Source organism: Podarcis muralis, chromosome 2 (genome assembly GCF_964188315.1).
Source record: "Podarcis muralis chromosome 2, rPodMur119.hap1.1, whole genome shotgun sequence".
Lineage (NCBI taxonomy): Eukaryota > Metazoa > Chordata > Lepidosauria > Squamata > Lacertidae > Podarcis > Podarcis muralis.
Genome location: NC_135656.1, coordinates 67,028,050 through 67,047,908, shown reverse-complemented (window position 1 = coordinate 67,047,908; position 19,859 = coordinate 67,028,050). Strand labels below are relative to the sequence as shown.

The 19,859-nt window shown below is 43.1% G+C and overlaps 2 protein-coding genes across 2 annotated transcripts; one reads left to right on the top strand and one right to left on the bottom strand.

The window, feature by feature from the left end:
- Positions 1-6,113: 6,113 nt before the first annotated feature.
- LOC114592750 (ovomucoid-like) lies at positions 6,114-9,842 on the bottom strand. The gene is made up of 4 exons (XM_028721033.2): positions 9,699-9,842; positions 8,775-8,803; positions 7,653-7,762; positions 6,114-6,338 (listed from the first exon to the last, which is right to left on the bottom strand). Exons 1-4 carry the CDS (start codon positions 9,751-9,753, stop codon positions 6,284-6,286), a joined length of 249 nt encoding a protein of 82 aa, XP_028576866.2. The 5' UTR covers positions 9,754-9,842; the 3' UTR covers positions 6,114-6,283.
- Positions 9,843-15,452: 5,610 nt separating this feature from the next.
- LOC114592749 (ovomucoid-like) lies at positions 15,453-18,941 on the top strand. The gene is made up of 4 exons (XM_028721031.2): positions 15,453-15,599; positions 16,425-16,453; positions 17,171-17,280; positions 18,717-18,941. Exons 1-4 carry the CDS (start codon positions 15,545-15,547, stop codon positions 18,775-18,777), a joined length of 255 nt encoding a protein of 84 aa, XP_028576864.2. The 5' UTR covers positions 15,453-15,544; the 3' UTR covers positions 18,778-18,941.
- Positions 18,942-19,859: the final 918 nt, after the last annotated feature.

Genomic DNA, 19,859 nt, shown 5'->3' with positions numbered 1-19,859 from the left:
TATTGATTTTTAATGGAAGAAAATGAGAAAGAGAAGCAGAGAAATAAAAGTACACATAGAAAATCCAATTACCACCATATAAATTGATATATGCCACCCAAGGTGGTATTCAGCTACATCCTTGCACTAGCTCAAGAATTAATGTCATTGCAATGGGATTTCTCTCCTCCTTGTTTTCCCCACTTGGGGGTCCCACTGTGTATCCTTGATTTCTCTGGTGGATTTGGGAAATCCCCGAGGCAGGTTAGGCTGTGCAGAAGAGGACTGGACAATTTTTTTTCAAGAAGAGTCCATTTTTATTCATCCTATTGCTCCCATAAATGTAATATTAATAGCTTCAGTAGCTCTTCCCTAATCTGATTCGAGACCAGAGACTTGCATTGTATCACAAATTGGCCTGTATATAAATTGCCCTGCGATGCTTGCCCCTCCCCTGGGTGCACAGTATGTGCGCTGCTATGGGTGCCGGAGCAGCTAGCTCCACCTCTGCCTAGGACAACCAAACTAGGTGTCTCCAGGAGCACATCCGCCACGACCTGAAGCAGCTTGGCCAGGGAATCCTTGGTGCAGCAGGGAAGTCGGTACACCAAAAGGAATCCTGTATTGCCCCTATTGCCCAACTTTCAGAACATGCACTCAGAAAACTGGGTCTTCCCAATAGGACGCCCGTCCCTAATCCAATTCGAGATCAGTGACTTGCATTGTATCAAAAATTGGCCTGTATATGATTCTCGTTTTGAGCATGTGGGAATTGGGAGTCTGAAATCAGGAGACACTGTGGCCCCTTCAGAAGAAATTGCATTACCAAATTGCAGACATCTGCTTCTATAGGTTTTCATGCTAGCCACATCTAAACTCCCCACCCCCGAAATATGAATAAGAGAAATCTCTGTTGGCTAGAAGTCCATATAATTTAATTACATGTGGAAATAGGACATTACAGAGGGCAGCAATGTAATATACCATGCATAATAGTTCCCTTCCTGTGCAGAAACTAGTAGCTTGTCTTGACCATAAGCCAAAGCAAAGCTGAAAAAAGACTCCAGTGACAAATTGCATGTCATATAGTATTCACCAAAAAAATAACAATTTATTACATGTATTCTTAGCCAACACTGATTTCAGATATATATATATTTTCTGGGGGTGTGGAGTTTAGATGTGGCTATCATGAAAACCCATGGAACAAGCCTTTCTCGTTCAACGTGTAAGCTATAAAATAAAAGAGTTATTGTAAAGGTTGTCCAAGGAAGCAATACAAACATGTTATATACATCAAACACACTTATTATCTTTAATTATTTGAAAACCACAGAAGTGGAAAACAAGCACAGAGAAAACAAGATTTGGTGATAGGAGAAAACAAGTCATGAATGATGGCGTGAGCATCTTGGATTTCCATTGTTTGAGGCCATTTTCTTCTGAATACAAGTTACTGGGAAAACAGATGGTGGGTCCAGTGTTTTTGCCCTCAGGTCCTGTTTGCAGGCATCCCATAGGTATCTGGTTGTAAGCTGTGAGAACAGGATGCTGGGACAGAAGAGACATGGGCACGATCCACCAGCGCTATTTTTATGTTCTTCTGATGCGCAGAGTATTCACCCAAGGTCACCTTCCCCATTTTTCTGATTCTCTTTGAAATAGCATATTGCCATAGATTTAAAGGGGGATGCCCCCCAAAAAAACCCTAGAAATGAATATATGCTAGGATTTTGATTAATTGGGATATGGATTAAAATACAAGCTGCAGGGCTGTGCCAGACAGAGAATTCCTGAACTGGCTTATCCAAACCAGCCTGATTGGCTTAGTGAAGAGCAAACCTGTTAACATGACAAAAGGTGTTGATGGGCCACCATCACAATGGGGATGTTAACAAGGTGATGGAGTGTATGTTTGTGTATGTATGTGCTAGGAAGAAGTAGCAGGAAGAAGAACTGGGATCTATCTTGGGAAGACTGGCTGAAGGCTGCCTTCACTGCTGTGGGGTAGAAGCCCCTTTTGGAAGGACCTTAACTGTAAGAGCTGGACTCCCTCCATACAGATTGAAGGTTGTTGTTGTTGTTGTTTAGTCGTTTAGTCATGTCCGACTCTTCGTGACCCCATGGACCAGAGCACGCCAGGCACTCCTGTCTTCCATCGCCTCCCGCAGTTTGGTCAGGCTCATGTTTGTAGCTTCAAGAACACTGTCCACCCATCTTGTCCTCTGTCGTCCCCTTCTCCTTGTGCCCTCCATCTTTCCCAACACCAGGGTCTTTTCCAGGGAGTCTTCTCTTCTCATGAGGTGGCCAAAGTACTGGAGCCTCAGCTTCAGGATCTGTCCTTCCAGTGAGCACTCAGGGCTGATTTCCTTAAGAATGGATATGTTTGATCTTCTTGCAGTCCATGGGACTCTCAAGAGTCTCCTCCAGCACCATAATTCAAAAGCATCAATTCTTCGGCAATCACCCTTCTTGATGGTCCAGCTCTCACTTCCATACATCACTACTGGGAAAAGATTGAAGGTGCACATAGCTTAATAAAGCTTATTAAAGCCATGACAGTCTCAGTCGCATCCCCATTTCTCCAAAGAAACACAGACCCTGTGTGGGCACCTGGGACCCCATGGGATTTTGCCACCACTTGGCAGAGAGAGGGACAGGCACTCAACTTTTGTAACAATATCCATTCTATTGAGATAACAATGGTTTGGAAAGATCTTGATCCTTTTAAAAAGAAGGACAATGCAACCAGGGATCACACCTACAATCGTGAAGCGTGGATTCTGCCTCATCTCCTTCCTAACCACCCCAGCATCTCTCTCCAGCCCTTATTAGCCACCCATGTATAGTCCACACCTACATTGCCTCTCCACTAGCCTCTCCACTAGCAGTTCTCTGGCCAATGGTATCTGGAGGATACCATGGTTGATGGTATCAAGTTAAATGGTATCAAAGTTATATCAATTATGCTGCTGCTTTGGGCAATCTGCACCTATAACAGTGCGCATTTCTGATTTGTACTGGAGCTGCACCAAAGTTGCTTGTGCCGTGGAGCATTTCGGAAGGAAACACATTCTGTCTGGCCTTAGTAAAAAGTCTGTGGTAGCTGACCACTGCCAAGTTCTTTAGATATTCAGCTATGTGAAATGTCCCAACATACTGTAAATGCACATCCCTTGGTGAGCAGGATGGGTAGGGCCCACAGATCACCATAGTGATTTTAGTGATTTAAAGGCTATGTTGAAGCCCAAGTGTTGAAGATGAGATTGGGACAGCCCGTTGAGGAAGCTTTTTGGGTGTTGTTCTTGGACCAGCAACTGACATAATAGTTCTGAGCTAGAGGTTGGAGTAGTCCTGTGCCCAGTTTGAAAACATAGATCTTAAGCCAGTACAGATCAAGGGAAGTAATAGTACTACTCTTTTCTGCCTTGGACAGACCACACCTGGTATACTGTGTCCAATTCTGGGCACCCACAATTTAAAAAGGATATTGACGAACTGGAATGTGTGCAGAGGAGGGCAACCATGATGACCAAGAGTCTGGGAACTAAGCCTTATGAGGAACGGATGAAGGAGCTGGGCTTGTTTAGCCTGGAAAAGAGGAGACTGAGAAGAGATATGATAGTCATCTTCAAATGTCTCAATGGCTGTCACATGGAGGATGGAGCAAGCTTGTTTTCTCCTGCTCTGGAGGGTAGGACTTGAACCAATGGCTTCAAGTTACAAGAAAAGAGATTCTGACTAAACATCTGGAAGAACTTTCTGATAGTAAGAGCTGTTCGACAGTAGAAATAACTCAAATGGAAGGTGACAGACTCTCCATCCTTGGAGGCTTCTAAGCAGAAGTTAGATGCCTATCTGTTGTGGATGCTGCAGCTGAGATTCCTGCATTGCAGGGGGTTGGACTAGATGACCCTTGGGGTCCATTCCAATTCTACGATTCTAATTAGCTCTGCACCCCACACCCCTTATCATTATCAACACAAAGTATTCCGGCAACTGGGTGGGAATCAATGTTCATTGCACTCAGAGTGAATCCACTAAAGCTAATAGACCTAATTAACTTAGGTTCATAAATTCAATTTGGTTAGAAAAGATTGAATGGGATAGCTTGCCAATTCTATACTTACCGTCAAAATTAGCTCCCCTCCACCCACCCTCAACTCTCTCCAAGGGCAGCTGGTAGCTCTCATACCCTCCAACATTTCTCCAATGAAAATAGGGACATCCTAAGGGAAAGTGGGACATTCTGGGATCAAATCAGAAACCGGAACGGCTTCTCTAAATCAGGGACATCCCTGGAAAATAGGGACACTTGGAGGGTCTGAGCTCCTGGACCTGGCTATCTTCTCTATGTTCCTTCTCTCCATCTCTTACACATACACACAATCACTTGCACGGCAGGAAGAGAAGATGTGTGCAGTGGAAAAGATCAAACAGCCACACAGTGAAGCAGGGAGGCTGGTAACCAAACCACTGCCAGCTTATCTCCCAGTTTATGTTTGTGTCTTGCTCGATGGAGACATGGCGCCTGAGAGAAAAAACAGCAGCACAAAAGGATTAGAATCTTCCCTCTCATCCTCCATAGCACTTTCTATGTGAGATAGTTGCTTGGGTCAATTTTCAACTGTTTCCTCTCCTTGGAGACAGGGCGGGAATCTGCTGCCAGTGCTTTTTATGGCGCTGTGGGTTAGACCACAGAGCCTAGGACTTACCAATCAGAAGATCGGCGGTTCGAATCCCCACAACGGGGTGAGCTCCTGTTGCTCGGTCCTGCTCCTGCCAACCTAGCAGTTTGAAAGCACGTCAAAGTGCAAGTAGATAAACAGGTACCGCTCCAGCGGGGAAGGTAAATGGCATTTCTGTGCGCTGCTCTGGTTCGCCAGAAGTGGCTTAGTCATGCTGGCCACATGACCCAGAAGCTGTACACCAGCTCCCTCGGCCTATAAAGCGAGATGAGCGTCACAACCCCAGAGTCGGCCACGACTGGACCTAATGGTCAGGGGTCCCTTTACCTTTACCTAAGCAAAGGAGATGCACAGAAGCCCCCAGTTGTTAAAAATGCCTTGGCATTATTGTGGTTGACAGGCGAAGACTGGACCTTGGGCTTGGAGAGTTTGGAGGGTTCCAAATCTTGCCTGAGCCATGCCCCACTTTGCCCCTCAGAGGTAAAGGGCAGAAGTAAGAACTCGCTTTCAAGGAAGAGTGAATAGGATTGAAACCTGACACCTTTTTTGAAGTTTGCACAGCATGGGGGTACTTCCAGCCTTTCCTAACAAAAGTGGATATTCTGATGAGCAGTTGAGTTACCTTCCAATGCTTCCTCTCCATTCTTCTCCTAGCCCTCCAGTAGAAAAGGCTGAAAGACACCATTTTCTCTGCTCTGTTGAGATTTCCTTGTGGAACAATACCTGTGAAAGTGAGGAGCTCTTCTGCTTTTCTCCCTTACTAAAACAAGGTGGCTGCTCCCTCTCAGAGACGGGCATATACAGAACAGGATGATGGACCTAGTGGGTGATTGGTCTGATCCAGCAGCTGCTTCTTACATTCTCCTTGTGCAGCAGAAGTCTCCCCTTCCCTCTTTCTCCTCCGCATAAACTAATCTGCCCTGCGGATTCCTCAAATCCAGCGGAGTAACAAAGGCAACACAGTGGGACACTCAGGTGGGGAAAGTAAGGAGGAGAGAAATCCCATTGCATTAACATTAATTCTTCTGCTGGAGCAATGTTGTAGCTGGGTACCCACTTGAATGGCATATATCAATTCATATGATGGCAGCTGAATTTTCAATATGTACTTTTCTCTTATTTCTCTCTCTGTTTTTTATTTTCTTCTATTAAAAATCAATAGAAAAGAGAAGAAATGTATCATGGCAGGGGGATGGGTTATAGCCTCAGTGTCTAACTAATCACCTGGTGTTCTACAGGTTTTTGTTTGTTTTTTTGCTCTGCAGAAATCAATTGCCAGGACTCAGAAATGTCATACTCAAAAGGGAGAAGATTCTGCTGATTGTTTGACTCAGTTCCCCGATTGTGCGTTATTAGTAACAAACTTCAAGACTGATCTCTTGCCCAAATCATATAATATTTTTAAGAATAGATAATACACAAATAAATGCATGGAGAGTTTGATAATGTTGCTGAGCTTATTTATTGATAAACCGAATCAAGATGTTGTGAGATATTCACTGGCTCACAGAGGATAAGCAAAGAGAAGAATGGATTTCTTTTTTGTGGTGATGCGATGAGTGAAGCTTAAAGAGAAATGGGACTTCTTTTGCAGATGTTTCATAGTCTTGTGCATCTTAAACTTTTTTGCATTTTCCGAAGTATTTCAGTTTCAGCTTGCTTCCACTTTTGCTGATGAGAAAAAAAGAAGTAAATAAATATGAGAATTCATAAGTTGCAGCTTTCATGATAACTCCTTAAAGAGAAATACTATATAGATGGGAAAGCTTATGCCATCATTGCTCTGTGTCTTGGGGACGGGAAAGGGCTGAGGAAGAATCCTGTCTGAGACCCGGGAAAACAGCTTCCTGTCAGCCTAGCCAATATAGAGCAAGAGGGAACAATATTCTTTTCAGGTCTACCATTTGTAGAAGATTTCCCTTCTCCCGCCTTCATCGTACATCTGTGTCAAACTTCTCTAGCAGCAAATGTTCAGACTTTTACCAAGAGCAATTCCAAGATCAACATTAAGGAAACACCTAGTGTAGGCCTTTGTAATGTAGGCCTTCATAATAATGTTCTTACTATCCCCTAATTGTGGGAAGCTGGTGACGCTGTGGGTTAAACCACAGAGCCTAGGACTTGCCGATCAGAAGGTCAGCAGTTCAAATCTGTGCGATGGGGTGAGCTCCCGTTGCTCGGTCCCAGCTCCTGCCAACCTAGCAGCTCAAAAGCACGTCACAGTGCAAGTAGATAAATAGGTACCGCTCCGGCGGGAAGGTAAACGGTGTTTCCGTGTGCTGCTCTGGTGCACCAGAAGTGGCTTAGTCATGCTGGCCACATGACCCGGAAGCTGTATGCCGGCTCCCTCAGCCAATAAAGCGAGATGAGCACCACAACCCCAGAGTCGGTCACGACTGGACCTAATGGTCAGGGGTCCCTTTACCTTTATCCCCTAATTCCCTGATGGCTTTTTTGGTTATTTTTCTTCTGGGCCAACCCTACTACCTTTTGCGTTGAGTCTGGCCTGGTGGGATGGAGATAGAGCCCTTCTGGGCATATATCCCCTGCCCCCCCAACACTCTTAGCAGCAGCAACAAGAGTGTCAGGAGGGTGGTGCATTTGAATAGCCCTCCCAAGCCACTCCATCTTCAAATTCAGGGCTACCTACAGATTAGCTCTGCTCACCATGTTCCTTTGGGCCTCATAAGCAACACAAAACTCAGGGCCATGGCTTAGAACGCCACGTTGTGCAAAATGATTCCTGCACTGCCCAGGGGAGGGGTCCGTCCCCCGCTTGACTTTCCCTTCTACATGGGTGCTGATTCTCAATTTCTTTTTATTTCGTTTATTTATATCTCACCATGCTTAGTGAAAATATAATCATGTACTTTTTAACTTCCAACAAAGATGTATCAGGGGGGGAAAGGATTCCTGCATTCCAGGAGGTTGGAATACATGACTCTTGGGGTCCCTTCCGACTGCATGATTCTTTGATATACTCACATATATGCATTGCAGAAGAGACACCTGTTGCCATAGGTCTTGCCATCAGAACCGCAGTGGGCCAGGTACTCCAGGGTGCATGCTGGGTTTGGATACCCTTTGCAATATTTCTGAAGATGAAGGACACAACAGTTTTAAAGGTCCTCCCCACTTAACCTTTGGACTACAAGGTCTTTCTGATTATGACATGATTAATAATGAGGCAAAGATGAGGAATGCAAATGACAATTCAACACGTGTTGTATTAAGGTGTGCATTCAAGCACAGGAAATGCTGATTTATTGTCCTGGCAAGCAGGGAATTGTGTGATAATGTTGTTCTCTATTCATTCCAAGTTCCCACTAGGGGCATGTGATTTGGTGACATGGTAAGGCCCCATTTCGGGGGCTTAAACCTGTCAAATTATAGATCATCGGTGCCAGGGATTTCATGCAAGACAGTTTAAACTTTAAAATATTGCAGGGTTAGAACAGGTACAAAGTGTTTCACGCTGCGAAACAAAATTTGCAGACATGGTAGCCCCTTTAGAGAAGATTAATCCTGCCAAATTGTGAGTGGGCAGCTCTAGGGGTTTCATGCTAGACACATTTGATGGTTGTTTTTGCAAATAAATACTTTTTTAAAAAAAACACAGTGAGTGACTGGATTCTTAAGACAGTGGCTAAATAATATGCCTGCAAGGTTGGGCGGTCTGCCTAGTAATAACAGAATAACGCCACTTGGCTACTACAGAACGCAAGCTGAGACTTTCTTATAAATTGTGGGTAGCAACTGGAACTAATAATAATACCACCAACTTTTTTAAAAAAAATGGGTGGGACTAGAGATGTAAAATCCTGGGAAAACCCCAGCTCTTGTATGTTATATTTGTGTTGATGTTTTTTTGTTGCCTTATTTTAAATTCTATTTTAAAAATTGACACACACACGCACACACACACACACAGAGAGAGAGAGAGAGAGAGGAGAGAGAGAGAGGAGAGAGAGAGAGAGAGAGAGAGAGAGAGAGAGAGAGAGAGAGAGAGAGATAATATTTTAAAATTCCACAAGAAAAATATATTCACTTATCTTAACTCCGTGCTACGTCCATGTTCTTTCATAGGAATAAATGATTTCCACTTACCGCTTTCCATGTTGCTTTCACAACAACATCTAGATGCAAAACACAGAAAATGTGAAAATTGTTTAGAAATTCCATATGTTGAATAATAGCCTATTTGATAACATTTATTTCTAGGAACTGAAAAGTGAGATGCATTGTATCTTGTACATCCTATGTTATCCTAAAAATGCATCTATAATTTGCCTTGGCAATATACAATTTCCTTTAAATGCCACTGAGCATGGATAGGAAGACAATCAAATCAATGGGAAATGGTTCAGTTAACTATACTAAATACAAATAACTGTATATACTGGTTTAGTCCATAACTAACTGGGACCCAGTTTTGTTGATATCCCTTGAATGCCCGGCTGTGGTGCTTTGCATGTTAAGAATCATGGCTAGGTCCACTTTTTATGTCACAAGAGCCACGTGGAGACCATGAAGAAAGGAGAGTACATGGTAGCTTTAGGGGGCATTAGTGTTTCGAGCCTCAGTTTTCAAAAAGGCTCCTATTGTGTGAATAGTGGTGGGCGCCTTGTGCAATGTAGAGCCCTGATGTAGAGTATCTTTATTTGATAGAGTAAATCTCACATAGGAAGGCATTCATTCTGGTTCATCCTGGCATGTATAATTTCATATAGGAGGAACCTTGAGAACAGACATGTTTCAGTGTCCAAAAGAACGTGGGAAGGTTCAAGTGTGTGTGTGTTTGGGGGGATGTGTGTCCCTGCCCCCAGTGTCCCTATGCTTAACAACAATGTCCCCTCCTTCCGCAAGCTTTCAGACAGTGAACACCATGGTTTGCAAGGAGATTTTAACTGGGTTTTGTCAACACAGGTGGAGCCTTCCTACACTCATCTAAAGACATGAATAGTCCATGGATTCTTTGGTCCCTACAACTCTCCGAGAAAGAGAAATTTTGCAATATGAAATATGACTTACCTGAGTACAAAAAGAAGACCATCAGAGTGAGGAGGAGAAAGCTGCTTGGCTTCATGATTTTGCTGGTGGGTTGGGATCTGTCGGCCTCTTAGTGCTTTTCCAAGCAGTAGATGCTTTTCAGCTTCCACTGGTTATGGATGAGGTCTGGTATCTCTTCCATGTATTTATGGAAGTTTCTGCAGCCTTGATGATGAAATCTCCCAATTGTTGAGAAATATTTACACATGCAAATGTGATTACAGAGGACTGCATTGTCATGTACCAATTTTTATGGTTTCTCTTTCAATGCATATTCCACGTGTATGCAATAAACATTTGGCAACCAGTTCCTTAAGAAATACGGCTTCTGATGTGATGATAACATTTCTGTTGCAGGTCACAAGAAATGAGGTATACAGAAAATAGTTTTAGAAATTTTGGGATTCTTTTGATCATAGGCAATTGTTTTAGTACGAAGGAAAACAAAGGAGCTTTACTTGTTCAGCATGTAAAATAAAAGAGGTATTGTTGTCCTAGAAAGTAATACAAACACGTTATATACGTCAAACACACTTGTTATTTTTAATTTTATGGAAACCACAAAGTGGAAAACAAGCACAGAGAAAACAAGATTTGGTGATAGGAGAAAACAAGCCATGAATGTTTGGCGTGAGCTTCTTGGATTTCCATTGTTTGAGGCCATTTTCTTCTGAATAGAAGTTACTGGGAAAACAGAAGATGGGTCCAGTGTTTTTGCCCTCAGGTCCTGCTTGCAGGCATCCCATAGGTATCTGGTTGTCAGCTGTGAGAACAGGATCCTGGGACAGAAGAGACATGGGCATGATCCAGTAGGGATATTCTTAGGTTCTGATTAAACCACACTTCCGATGCTCAGAGTATTGCCCCAACAATATCTTCCCCATTTTAACTTGGAGATTCTCCTTGAAGTGGCATATTCATTCTATTGAAATCGCAGTGGCAAGGAAAATACTTGATACTTTTAAGGACAGACGTCACATTTCTCGGCTGTCTCACAATTGTAAATGGGACTCAACGGTTGCATTGGAGAGTGCTGGTTGCATTGCCTTCTTTTTAAAAGTGCCCTTCTTTTTGTACAATCTTTGCATCAGAACATAATAGTGCTTACTTCAGGTAAGCTCCAGTGGCTGCAGTGGCAGGAGGGCAGCCCCACAGCTCTGGCTCACCCAATGTGCCACATCTGGATGCTGAACTTTGACTTGGCCCCTCAGCCAGATCCAACAGGGCCTTTCTTCTCAAAACCTCCAGTTTTTGGCATGTCCAGAGCATGTATATGTTATGGTGTGTGCATTTGAGCCCGTGAGCAGAAGTGGAAAACAGAAGTGGCTGGCAGTGGGTCCAGCAGATATGGAGCTGTATTTACTTCAGCAGCAATGAAATGATATCTCCATTCTCTAGAAACCCACGTGATACATTGCAATAAAGTTACGGTAACTGAGAATGTTACTGTCTTTTAATTCATTTTTATTGGTTTACTTTGAAAATATCTGTTATATTTGCTATGATTTATGCTTGAGACAGTAAACTGTTCCACGTACTATTTGCTAACTGGCTGGTTGCCAAATGTTTCTTGAACTGTGCACTAAAAGGAAACTGTTGAAATTGGTACAGGACACTGCAGTCCTCTGTAATATTCCATTTCCATTTCTAAGCACTAAGAGGCTGACAAATCCACCATTACAATCATGAAGGTGCCTGGGTTTGCTTCTCTGGCGGTGGTCGGGCAAGTGAGGTGCCAGTAGGGGGTGAAGTCTGTTTCATTTCTCCAATCTGGGTGGGCTGACTCTGGGGGTTAGGCGATCTTGTAGGTAAACTGGTCCCAAGTTGTTAAGGGCTTTATACGCTAATAGGAACACCTTGAACTCTGCCTGGTACCCCATCCAGGATAGGCAATGGACCATTTTCTTGAACACGGGGACTACTTACCCAGACTGCATCCATCTTGCCAGGTTTCAAGCTCAGCTTGATTTTATTCATCCATTTCACCACTGCTTCCAGGCAATGGCCCAAGTACTGTACAGCCTCTCTGGATTCAGATGTTATGGCAAAGTAGAACTGAGTGTTGTCAGCATACTGATGGCACCTCACTCCGAAACTCCTATTGACCTCTCCCAATGGATTCATGTAGATATTAAATAGCATTGGAAATAAGCACTCCATAATGTAGCCACAAGATGCCCCCCCAAACAGTGTCCCAAAGCTTTTGCAAAGTTTTTTGCAGATACGGTCACTCTGATTCGGAAGGAGGTAGCCACAAGATGGCCCCCCAAACAGTGATCCACAGCTATTCTCAGGACTTGTCATGATACATTTATTTGCTTTTCTATTGATTTTTAATCGAAGCAAATTAAAAAAAACAACAGACAGAGTTATAAGAGAAAAATACTCATAGTACATCAATTGCCATTATATGAATTGATGTATGCCATTCAAGTGGGTACCCAGTTACACCATTGTGCCAGCAGAAGACTTAATGTTAATGCAATGGGATTTCTCTCCTGCTTGCTTTCCCTACCTGGGTGTCCCACTGTGTTGCCTATGTTGCTCTGGTGGATTTGGGGGATCCCTAGGGCAGGTTAGGCTATGCAGAGGACGAGAGAGAAGGGGAGACCATTCTGCTGCCCAAGGGGAACGTAAGAACGTAAGAGGATCAGGCCAATGGCCCATCAGGTCCATCATCCTGCATCCTCCTCCTTTTTAAAAGTATCAAGATCTTTCCAAACCACTGTGATCTCAATAGAATGAATATTGTTAGCAAAGTCGAGTGCCTGCCCCTCTCTCTGCCAAGTGGTGGCAAAAGCCCATGGGGTCCCAGGCACCCACACAGGGTCTGTGTTTCTTTGGAGAACTGAGGATGCGGCAGAGACTGTCATGGCTTTAATAAGCTTTATTAAGCTATGTGCACCTTCAATCTGGATGGAGGGAGTCCAGATCGTACAATTATGGGCATTTCAAGAGGCACTTGTACCCTACAGCAGCCAAGGCAGCCTTCAGACAGCCTTCAGACAGCCTTCCCAAGATGGATTCCAGCTCTTCCTCCTGCTTCTTCTTCCCAGCACCCTTTGCTTCCAGACTTCCTTTTCCTGTCACTTCAAACATACACTCCATCACCTTGTTAACATCCACATCGTGGATTCCAAGTTGGCCCATCAACACCTTTGTCATATTCATAGAAAATTCAATTACCCCAATATAAATTGATATATGCCACCCAGATTGGTATTCAACTACACCCTTGAATTAGCTCAAGAATTAATAAAAAATATCTGAAGAAGTGTGCATGCACACGAAAGTTTATACCAGAACAAACTTAGTTGGTCTATAAAGTGGTAGTGGACAATTTTTTATATTTATTTCAACTGCGTCAGACCAAAACGCCTACCTACCTGATTCAAAAATTAATGTTATTAATGTTATTAATTAATGTTATTGCAATGGGATTTCTCTCCTCCTTGTTTGTGATTCAAGGACCCGCCACCCGCTTGGGGTAAGAAAGACACACGGACACGGTATATTAGGTTATTGGGCTAAAAAAGGCCACAACTTTATTGATTACAGCATGTGAGAGGTATTGGCTTAGGCATTGGATAAAATTGGATCCAACGAAAACCAGCAGCGGAACAAAATGGAAGTGCTGCCGCAGCCACGTTTGAGCGGCAAAAGCCCGCCCCCCAAGCCTCCACCTGGTTGGTTGGTTGGCTGCCTGGGGGCATGGCGCAGCAGCCAGGCCAGCTGGGCAGGGGGCTGGAACGCCCCCTGCCAATGCGGGAAATGGCTCCTGCTCACAACTCCTCCCCTCTGTAAGGAGGAGAGGCTTTTCCCCACTTGGGTGTCCCACTGTGTATCCTTGATTTCTCTGGTGCATTTGGGAAATTCCCGAGGCAGGCTAGGCTGTGCAGAAGAAGACTGGACAATTTTTTTCAAGAAGAGTCCATTTTTATTCATCCTGTTGCTCTCATAAATGTAATATTAATAGCCTCAATAGCCCCTCCCTAATCCGACTTGAGACCAGTGACTTGCATTGTATCACAAATTGGCCTGTATATGATTCTCGTTTTGAGAATTTCGGAATTGGGAGTCTGAAATCTGGAGACAGCTGCTTCCATAGGTTTTCATGCTAGCCACATCTAAACTCCCCACCACCACCACTATATATGAAATCAGTGTTGGCTAGGTCCATGTAATAAATTGTTATTTTTTGACAAATACTATATGACATGCAATTTATCACTGGAGTCTTTTTCAGCCTTGCTTTGGCTTATGGTCAAGACAAGCTACTTTGCATGCAACTTCCTAAGCTACTGGTTTCCACGTATCTCTTGCATGTCCCTAGTTTCTGCAGAGGAAGGGAACTGTTATGCTTGTACATCACACCATATAGCAAGACACAAACATAAACTGGAAGATAAGCTGCCGGGGGGGGGGGGGGATTTGGTCACAAGCCTCTCTACCCCACCATGTGGCTGTTTGCTTCCATGGGAGGCAGTGATGTTTACCACCCTTCACGGCTTTAAAAGAGGGTTAGACAAATTCATGAAGGAGAAGACTATCAATGTGATGCTTATGCTCTACCTCCAAAGTCAGAGGCAGCAATGCTTCTGAATGCCAGTTGCTGGAAACCACAAGAGGAGAGTGTATTAACTTATGGTGTGTGTGTGGTTTGGGAGCTGCACGGTCAGGGGAAAAAACAATGCTGTCCAGGGTTGTAAAGACTGCAGAGAGAATAATTGGGTGCACTCCTCCCACCTTGGATCAAATCTATGCTTCCAGGTGCCATAAGAAAGCTGCAGAGATAGCGCAGGATAGTGCGCACCTCAGAAATGATTTCTTTCAGCTTCTGCCTTCTGGAAGAAGGTACAGGGTTATAAAGACTAGGACTAGCCGCCTGAGAAACAGTTTCTACCCAAATGCGATTTTGGTTTTAAATGTATTGTAAGGAGTCTGTATGGGAGTATACTGTATTTAAAAATGGGGTAAAAATAGGGGGCTAACCAGGTTGGGATGTCTGGGATAGCAGGCTTGTTGGGTTTTGAATGTCTTATGTAGATTTTTCAATTTCGTTGTTCTGTATGGGACAATGACAATAAAGATTACCGTATCGTACTGCTGCACTCAGGTCCTCCTTTGGGGATTCTCACATGAATTTGGCTGGCCACTGTGAAAACAGAATGCTGGACTAGATGGGCCATTGGCCTGATCCAGCAGGCTTTTCTTATGTTCTTATACCATTCTAAACAGTCTTGACTTTCCCCAAAAGAATCCTGGCAATTATAGCTTGTAAAGTAAGGGTGTTGAGAGATGTTAGGAAAGCCCTGTTCTGTCAAAAAGCAACAACATTATGGATAAAAATAAATGAATAAATAAATTTCTAGAGATTTGTAAAAAAAAACAAGTCTGGATCAGTCAGGGCCAAATAGGGCCTGGTTCAGGGTGACCGTCTGAAGACACAAATAAATTGGACCAATACTATGTGATATGCAATTTGTCGTTATAGTCCTTTTTCATCATGGGTTTGGCTTATGGTCAAGACAAGCTACTTCGTATGCTACTTCCTAAGGTACTGGTTACCATATCTCTTGCGCGTGCCTGGGTTCTGCACAGGAAAGGAACCATTATGCTTGGTACATCACATTGCAGCCCTTTGTAATATCCTATTTCCACATGTAAATATTTCTTGAGACTGGGAGTTTTCATCATCAGGGCCACAGAGACTTCTATATATTCAGGGCAGAGAGTCCAGACCTCACTGCAGCCAGTGAACTCTGAGAAGGATCTACCGCTCGGAAAAGCACTAAGAGGAAGACATAGTTAAATCCATCAGCACCATCATGAAGCCAGGCAGTTTTCTCCTCCTCACTCTGATGTTCTTCTTTTTGTACTCAGGTGAGTCGTATTTCACATTACAAAGGTTCCCTTTGGGGAAAAGATATTTCTACAAATGTTCCATTAGATACTCCATCTCAGAAAGGAACCCAAAATCCATGAATTGTCCAGGTGTTCCAAAAACTATATGAAGGCTCTTATTAGGTGGTCAACTGAATCTGATAAAATCTCCCTGAAAGCCTAAGTGCTTCATTTGTGAAAGCTTGTGGAAGAAGGAAGCATTGTTGTCACACACAGGAACATGGGAACAGAGAAGCACATCTCTCAAACAAACACACACACACACACAGAGAGAGAGAGAGAGAGAGAGTGTTGAACCCTCACATATTCTTGTGAATGCTCAGATGTAGCTATTCTCAAGGAAGCTTCTATATGAAATTAGTCAGTAGGAACGAGAAAGAATATCTTGTCATGTGAGATTTACTCTATCACCCTACTGAAAGCAACAGAATGGGCTTCAGTTCAGCTAGGAGTTGAATGGGTTTTCTTTATTAGTATCGTCAACTGATTAGCTAGTTTGATTTGATTTGATTCTCTTCCCATCAACTGATCAGGGACATTTAAATTCAGCTGCATATTGCCAAACCTCACTATAAACAAACTTTTAAGAGAACAAAGGAAATGTAAGATAAAATATATCTCATTTTTCAAATGTTTTCAAATGGAGAAGCAAGTCAGGCATTGAGTAAGCCTTTGTTTGGTTGGAGGGGAGGTTGTAGCCTCCACCTTCCCCTCCTCATTAAGGGTATCTTGTTCTCAAATGGACTATTATTCAACATGTAGATTTGCTTTGGAATTTTTACATTTTGTATGTTTTCATTCTAGCCGTTGTCACTGAAGCACGTTTTGAACGGGTGAGTGGCAGTCATTTATTCTTATTACAGAACATCCTAATAACTTGCTGTCAAGATGTGTAATATTGCTTTTTCCTGCAGCTCATGGTTAAACTATATAACTCGCTCCCACGGGAGGCAGTGATAGCCACACACACACACACCCTTGATGGCATTGAAAGGGATTAGACAAATTCATGGTGTAGTGGTTGGGAGCAGTGGACTCATAATCTGGTGAACCGGGTTCGCCTCTCCGCTCCTCCGCATGCAGCTGCTGGGTGACTATGGTCTAGTCACACTTCTTTGAAGTCTCTCAGCCCCACTCACCTCACAGAGTGTTAGTTGTGGGGGAGGAAGGGAAAGTAGAATGTTAGCCGCTTTGAGACTCCTTAAAGGGAGTGAAAGGCGGGATATCAAATCCAAACTCTTCTTCTTCTACTACTTTATTGGAGTTTACACAGATGGCTTTTGCACTGCCTCTCTCCTTGCCAGTCCTTCCACAGCATAGTTGGTTGCAATGTTTGCAGGACGCCTTTGAGTTCAGCAGATTTGCTTTGTGCAAAAATAAGACTGCGGCCCTGTCCCATTTTATCAGTACTCTTCATTTTGGGGGCGGGTGTGTTTGTGATTTCTTAAAAGAAGAAAAACCTGATGTGCAACTAAGACCTGATTGGTAAAAGCAACCACATGAGATTTGCCAGAAAATGGATAATACTGTAAAATTTACTCTCTCTGTAGAGATATTGTCGAGGATATCCAAAACCACAGTGCACTCTGGAATTCAATCCCCACTGTGGCTCTGATGGCATGTCATATGGCAACAAGTGTGCCTTCTGCAATGCGTATATGTGAGTACAGGTTTTGCTTATGAGGTGGAAATGTCTGCAAGCCGTGCATATTCTGTCAACTTAAGTTTCCATTCGTCTTTGGTTGGGACATTGCTTGTTTTCCATTTTTGGGCTAACAAAGCACAGGCTGCAGTAGTAGCATACATAAATAACATTTTTTGACACCTGGGAATATCATTCTGAATCATCCCCAACAGAAAGGACTCGGGGGGGTTGGGGTACTTTTAAATATCCCCCCCCCCCAATTCATTATGGATCATTTCCCAATACTCTTTTACCCTTTTACAAGTCCACCAACCTCCTCACCACTCTCTTTCCCCACCCCCAAGGAGCAGAGATGCCCCTGTCAGAAGGGTAATCGTGTTGAAGTGCCCCACCATGCCTATCACGACACAAAAGGTAGTAAGGTTGGCCCATAAGAAAAATAACACAAAGGTCCATCAGGGAATTAGGGGGTAATAAGAAAGTTATTGTGAAGGTAGGAAAGGCTTACACTAGGTGCTTCCCTAATGTGGATCTCAGAATTGCTCTGGTGAGAAGTCTTAACATATACTCTTACAGAAGCTTCTGACATGGATGAACAGTGAAAGCTAGAAAATGGGGGTGTTTTACCAAGCAGTGGTGCTGGAAAGAACATATGAACATAAGAATCTGCCTTATACAGAGTCAGGCCACTGGTCCATGCAGCTCAGTATTGTCTAGATTGATGGGTAGCGGCTATTGTGTTTATTAATATTGCTCTTTAGAAGCAATAGGTGAATAAAAACTGGTTCTTCTTGCCCAGTCTTCCTTGCCCAGTCAAAAAATATGTTTCTTAAGCTTTACTAACAGAACTTGTTCAAAACCAGACACAAAACAATAATGATACACCCAATAGTCGCATAATATCATGTGCTTGTTCCAACACAGGCCTAACATCTTAGAAATATGAAATAACTCTTCCCAGAGCTGGAAACAAAGCTCTTTCTCTCCACACAGACTCCATTAGCCTGGAGGCTATTTTCTCCTGGACAGGGAGTCATTAGTGGTCCTATTTCTTCAGCCCTTTTTCAGAAAAACAAAGACCAACTCACACACCTAAAATGGAGATCTGCAATTGAATACCCCATGTGATCATGATGAGTAGCAGAGATACATTCTCAGTTAATCATTTAAATGTTAGGCATTCTGTTGCTCTTTCTTAGCTTCCAATGCCATGTCTTGAGGGATACACATGCAGTTATTTTAAATCAATGTAGAATCAAGCAATTATACTTAACCCTATCTCTTCAGGTTATTGGACAGGATTCTTTCTCATCCATTTCCCTTCCCCGAGAAATAGAGCAATGATGAACTTACCTTTCTCACCAATACTATTTCTGTTTAATGAGTAATAATGAAGCTTGCATCTTCTGAATTCTCATCCTGAGTTCTTCGCATTGTCTTTCCCGCATCAGACAAAGTAGAAGACGTCTTAGACTGAGGAACCTTGGAGACTGCAGAAAATTTGACGACTAAAGAACATCTACAAAAGAAGGTCGATTTCTCATCATACCCTGTTCATGCCATCTCCAGGAAGAAATTCATTATTATTCCCTCTGCTTATGCTCTGTTCCGCTAGCCAGTGAATATCTTGCAACATCTTCATTTGATTTATCAATAAATAAGCTCAGCATTATAAACCTCTCCATACATTTATTTCTGTATTATCTACTTTTTAATTTATTATGTGATTTGGGTGAAAGAGAGATCTGGAATTTTGTTACTAATAATGCACAATGAAAGAACTAAGTCAAACAATCAGCAGAATCTACTCCCTTTGGACTGTAACACTTCTGACTTCAGGCAATTGATTTATGTAGATTAAAAAACCCCCAAAAAACCACCTGTAGCCAGATGATTTAGTTAGACATTGAAGCTAGAACCCATCACCCTGCCATGTTACTTTTTAAAAACTTTTTTATTGATTTCCAATAGAAGAAAAGGAGAGAAAAAAACAGACAGAAATGAGAGAAATGAGAGAAAAATACAAAAAACATCATTTAAATTGATATATAACAATATATATCTGTGTATTCAGCCACAGTCGTGCACTAGTGCAAGAATAAATATTATTGCAATGGGATTCCCTTCCTCTCTGCTTTCCCTACCTGTGCATCCCACTCTGTCCCCTAATTTCCTCTGGAGAATTGGAGAAATCCTCAGGACGGGTTAGGCTGTGCAGAAGAGGAGGCAAGGGGGAGGCCATTTTGCATGCTGCACAAGGAGAAAATAAGAACACACGAATATAAGAAGCGCCCCAGCTTCTCAACAGAATATCTGCTTATTGCAGGGAAAGGCTGGAACTCTCCCCATCCTGCACCAACTTCAGATACAGTGTCAGGCTGCGATCCTATGCAGAGTTGCTTGTGAGTGACTCCTTACTTCACAGGACTTACTGCTTAGTAAACATGCATAGGGTCAGGGGAAGCTGCGCTGAAGGGCAGAGTGGAGCCCTGCCAAGATTTGGAAGCTTCCAAACTCTCAAAACGCAAGGTCCAGTCTTTCTCCTGTCACCCACAATAATACCAGTATATTGCCACCTCTGTAGATTCTCACCT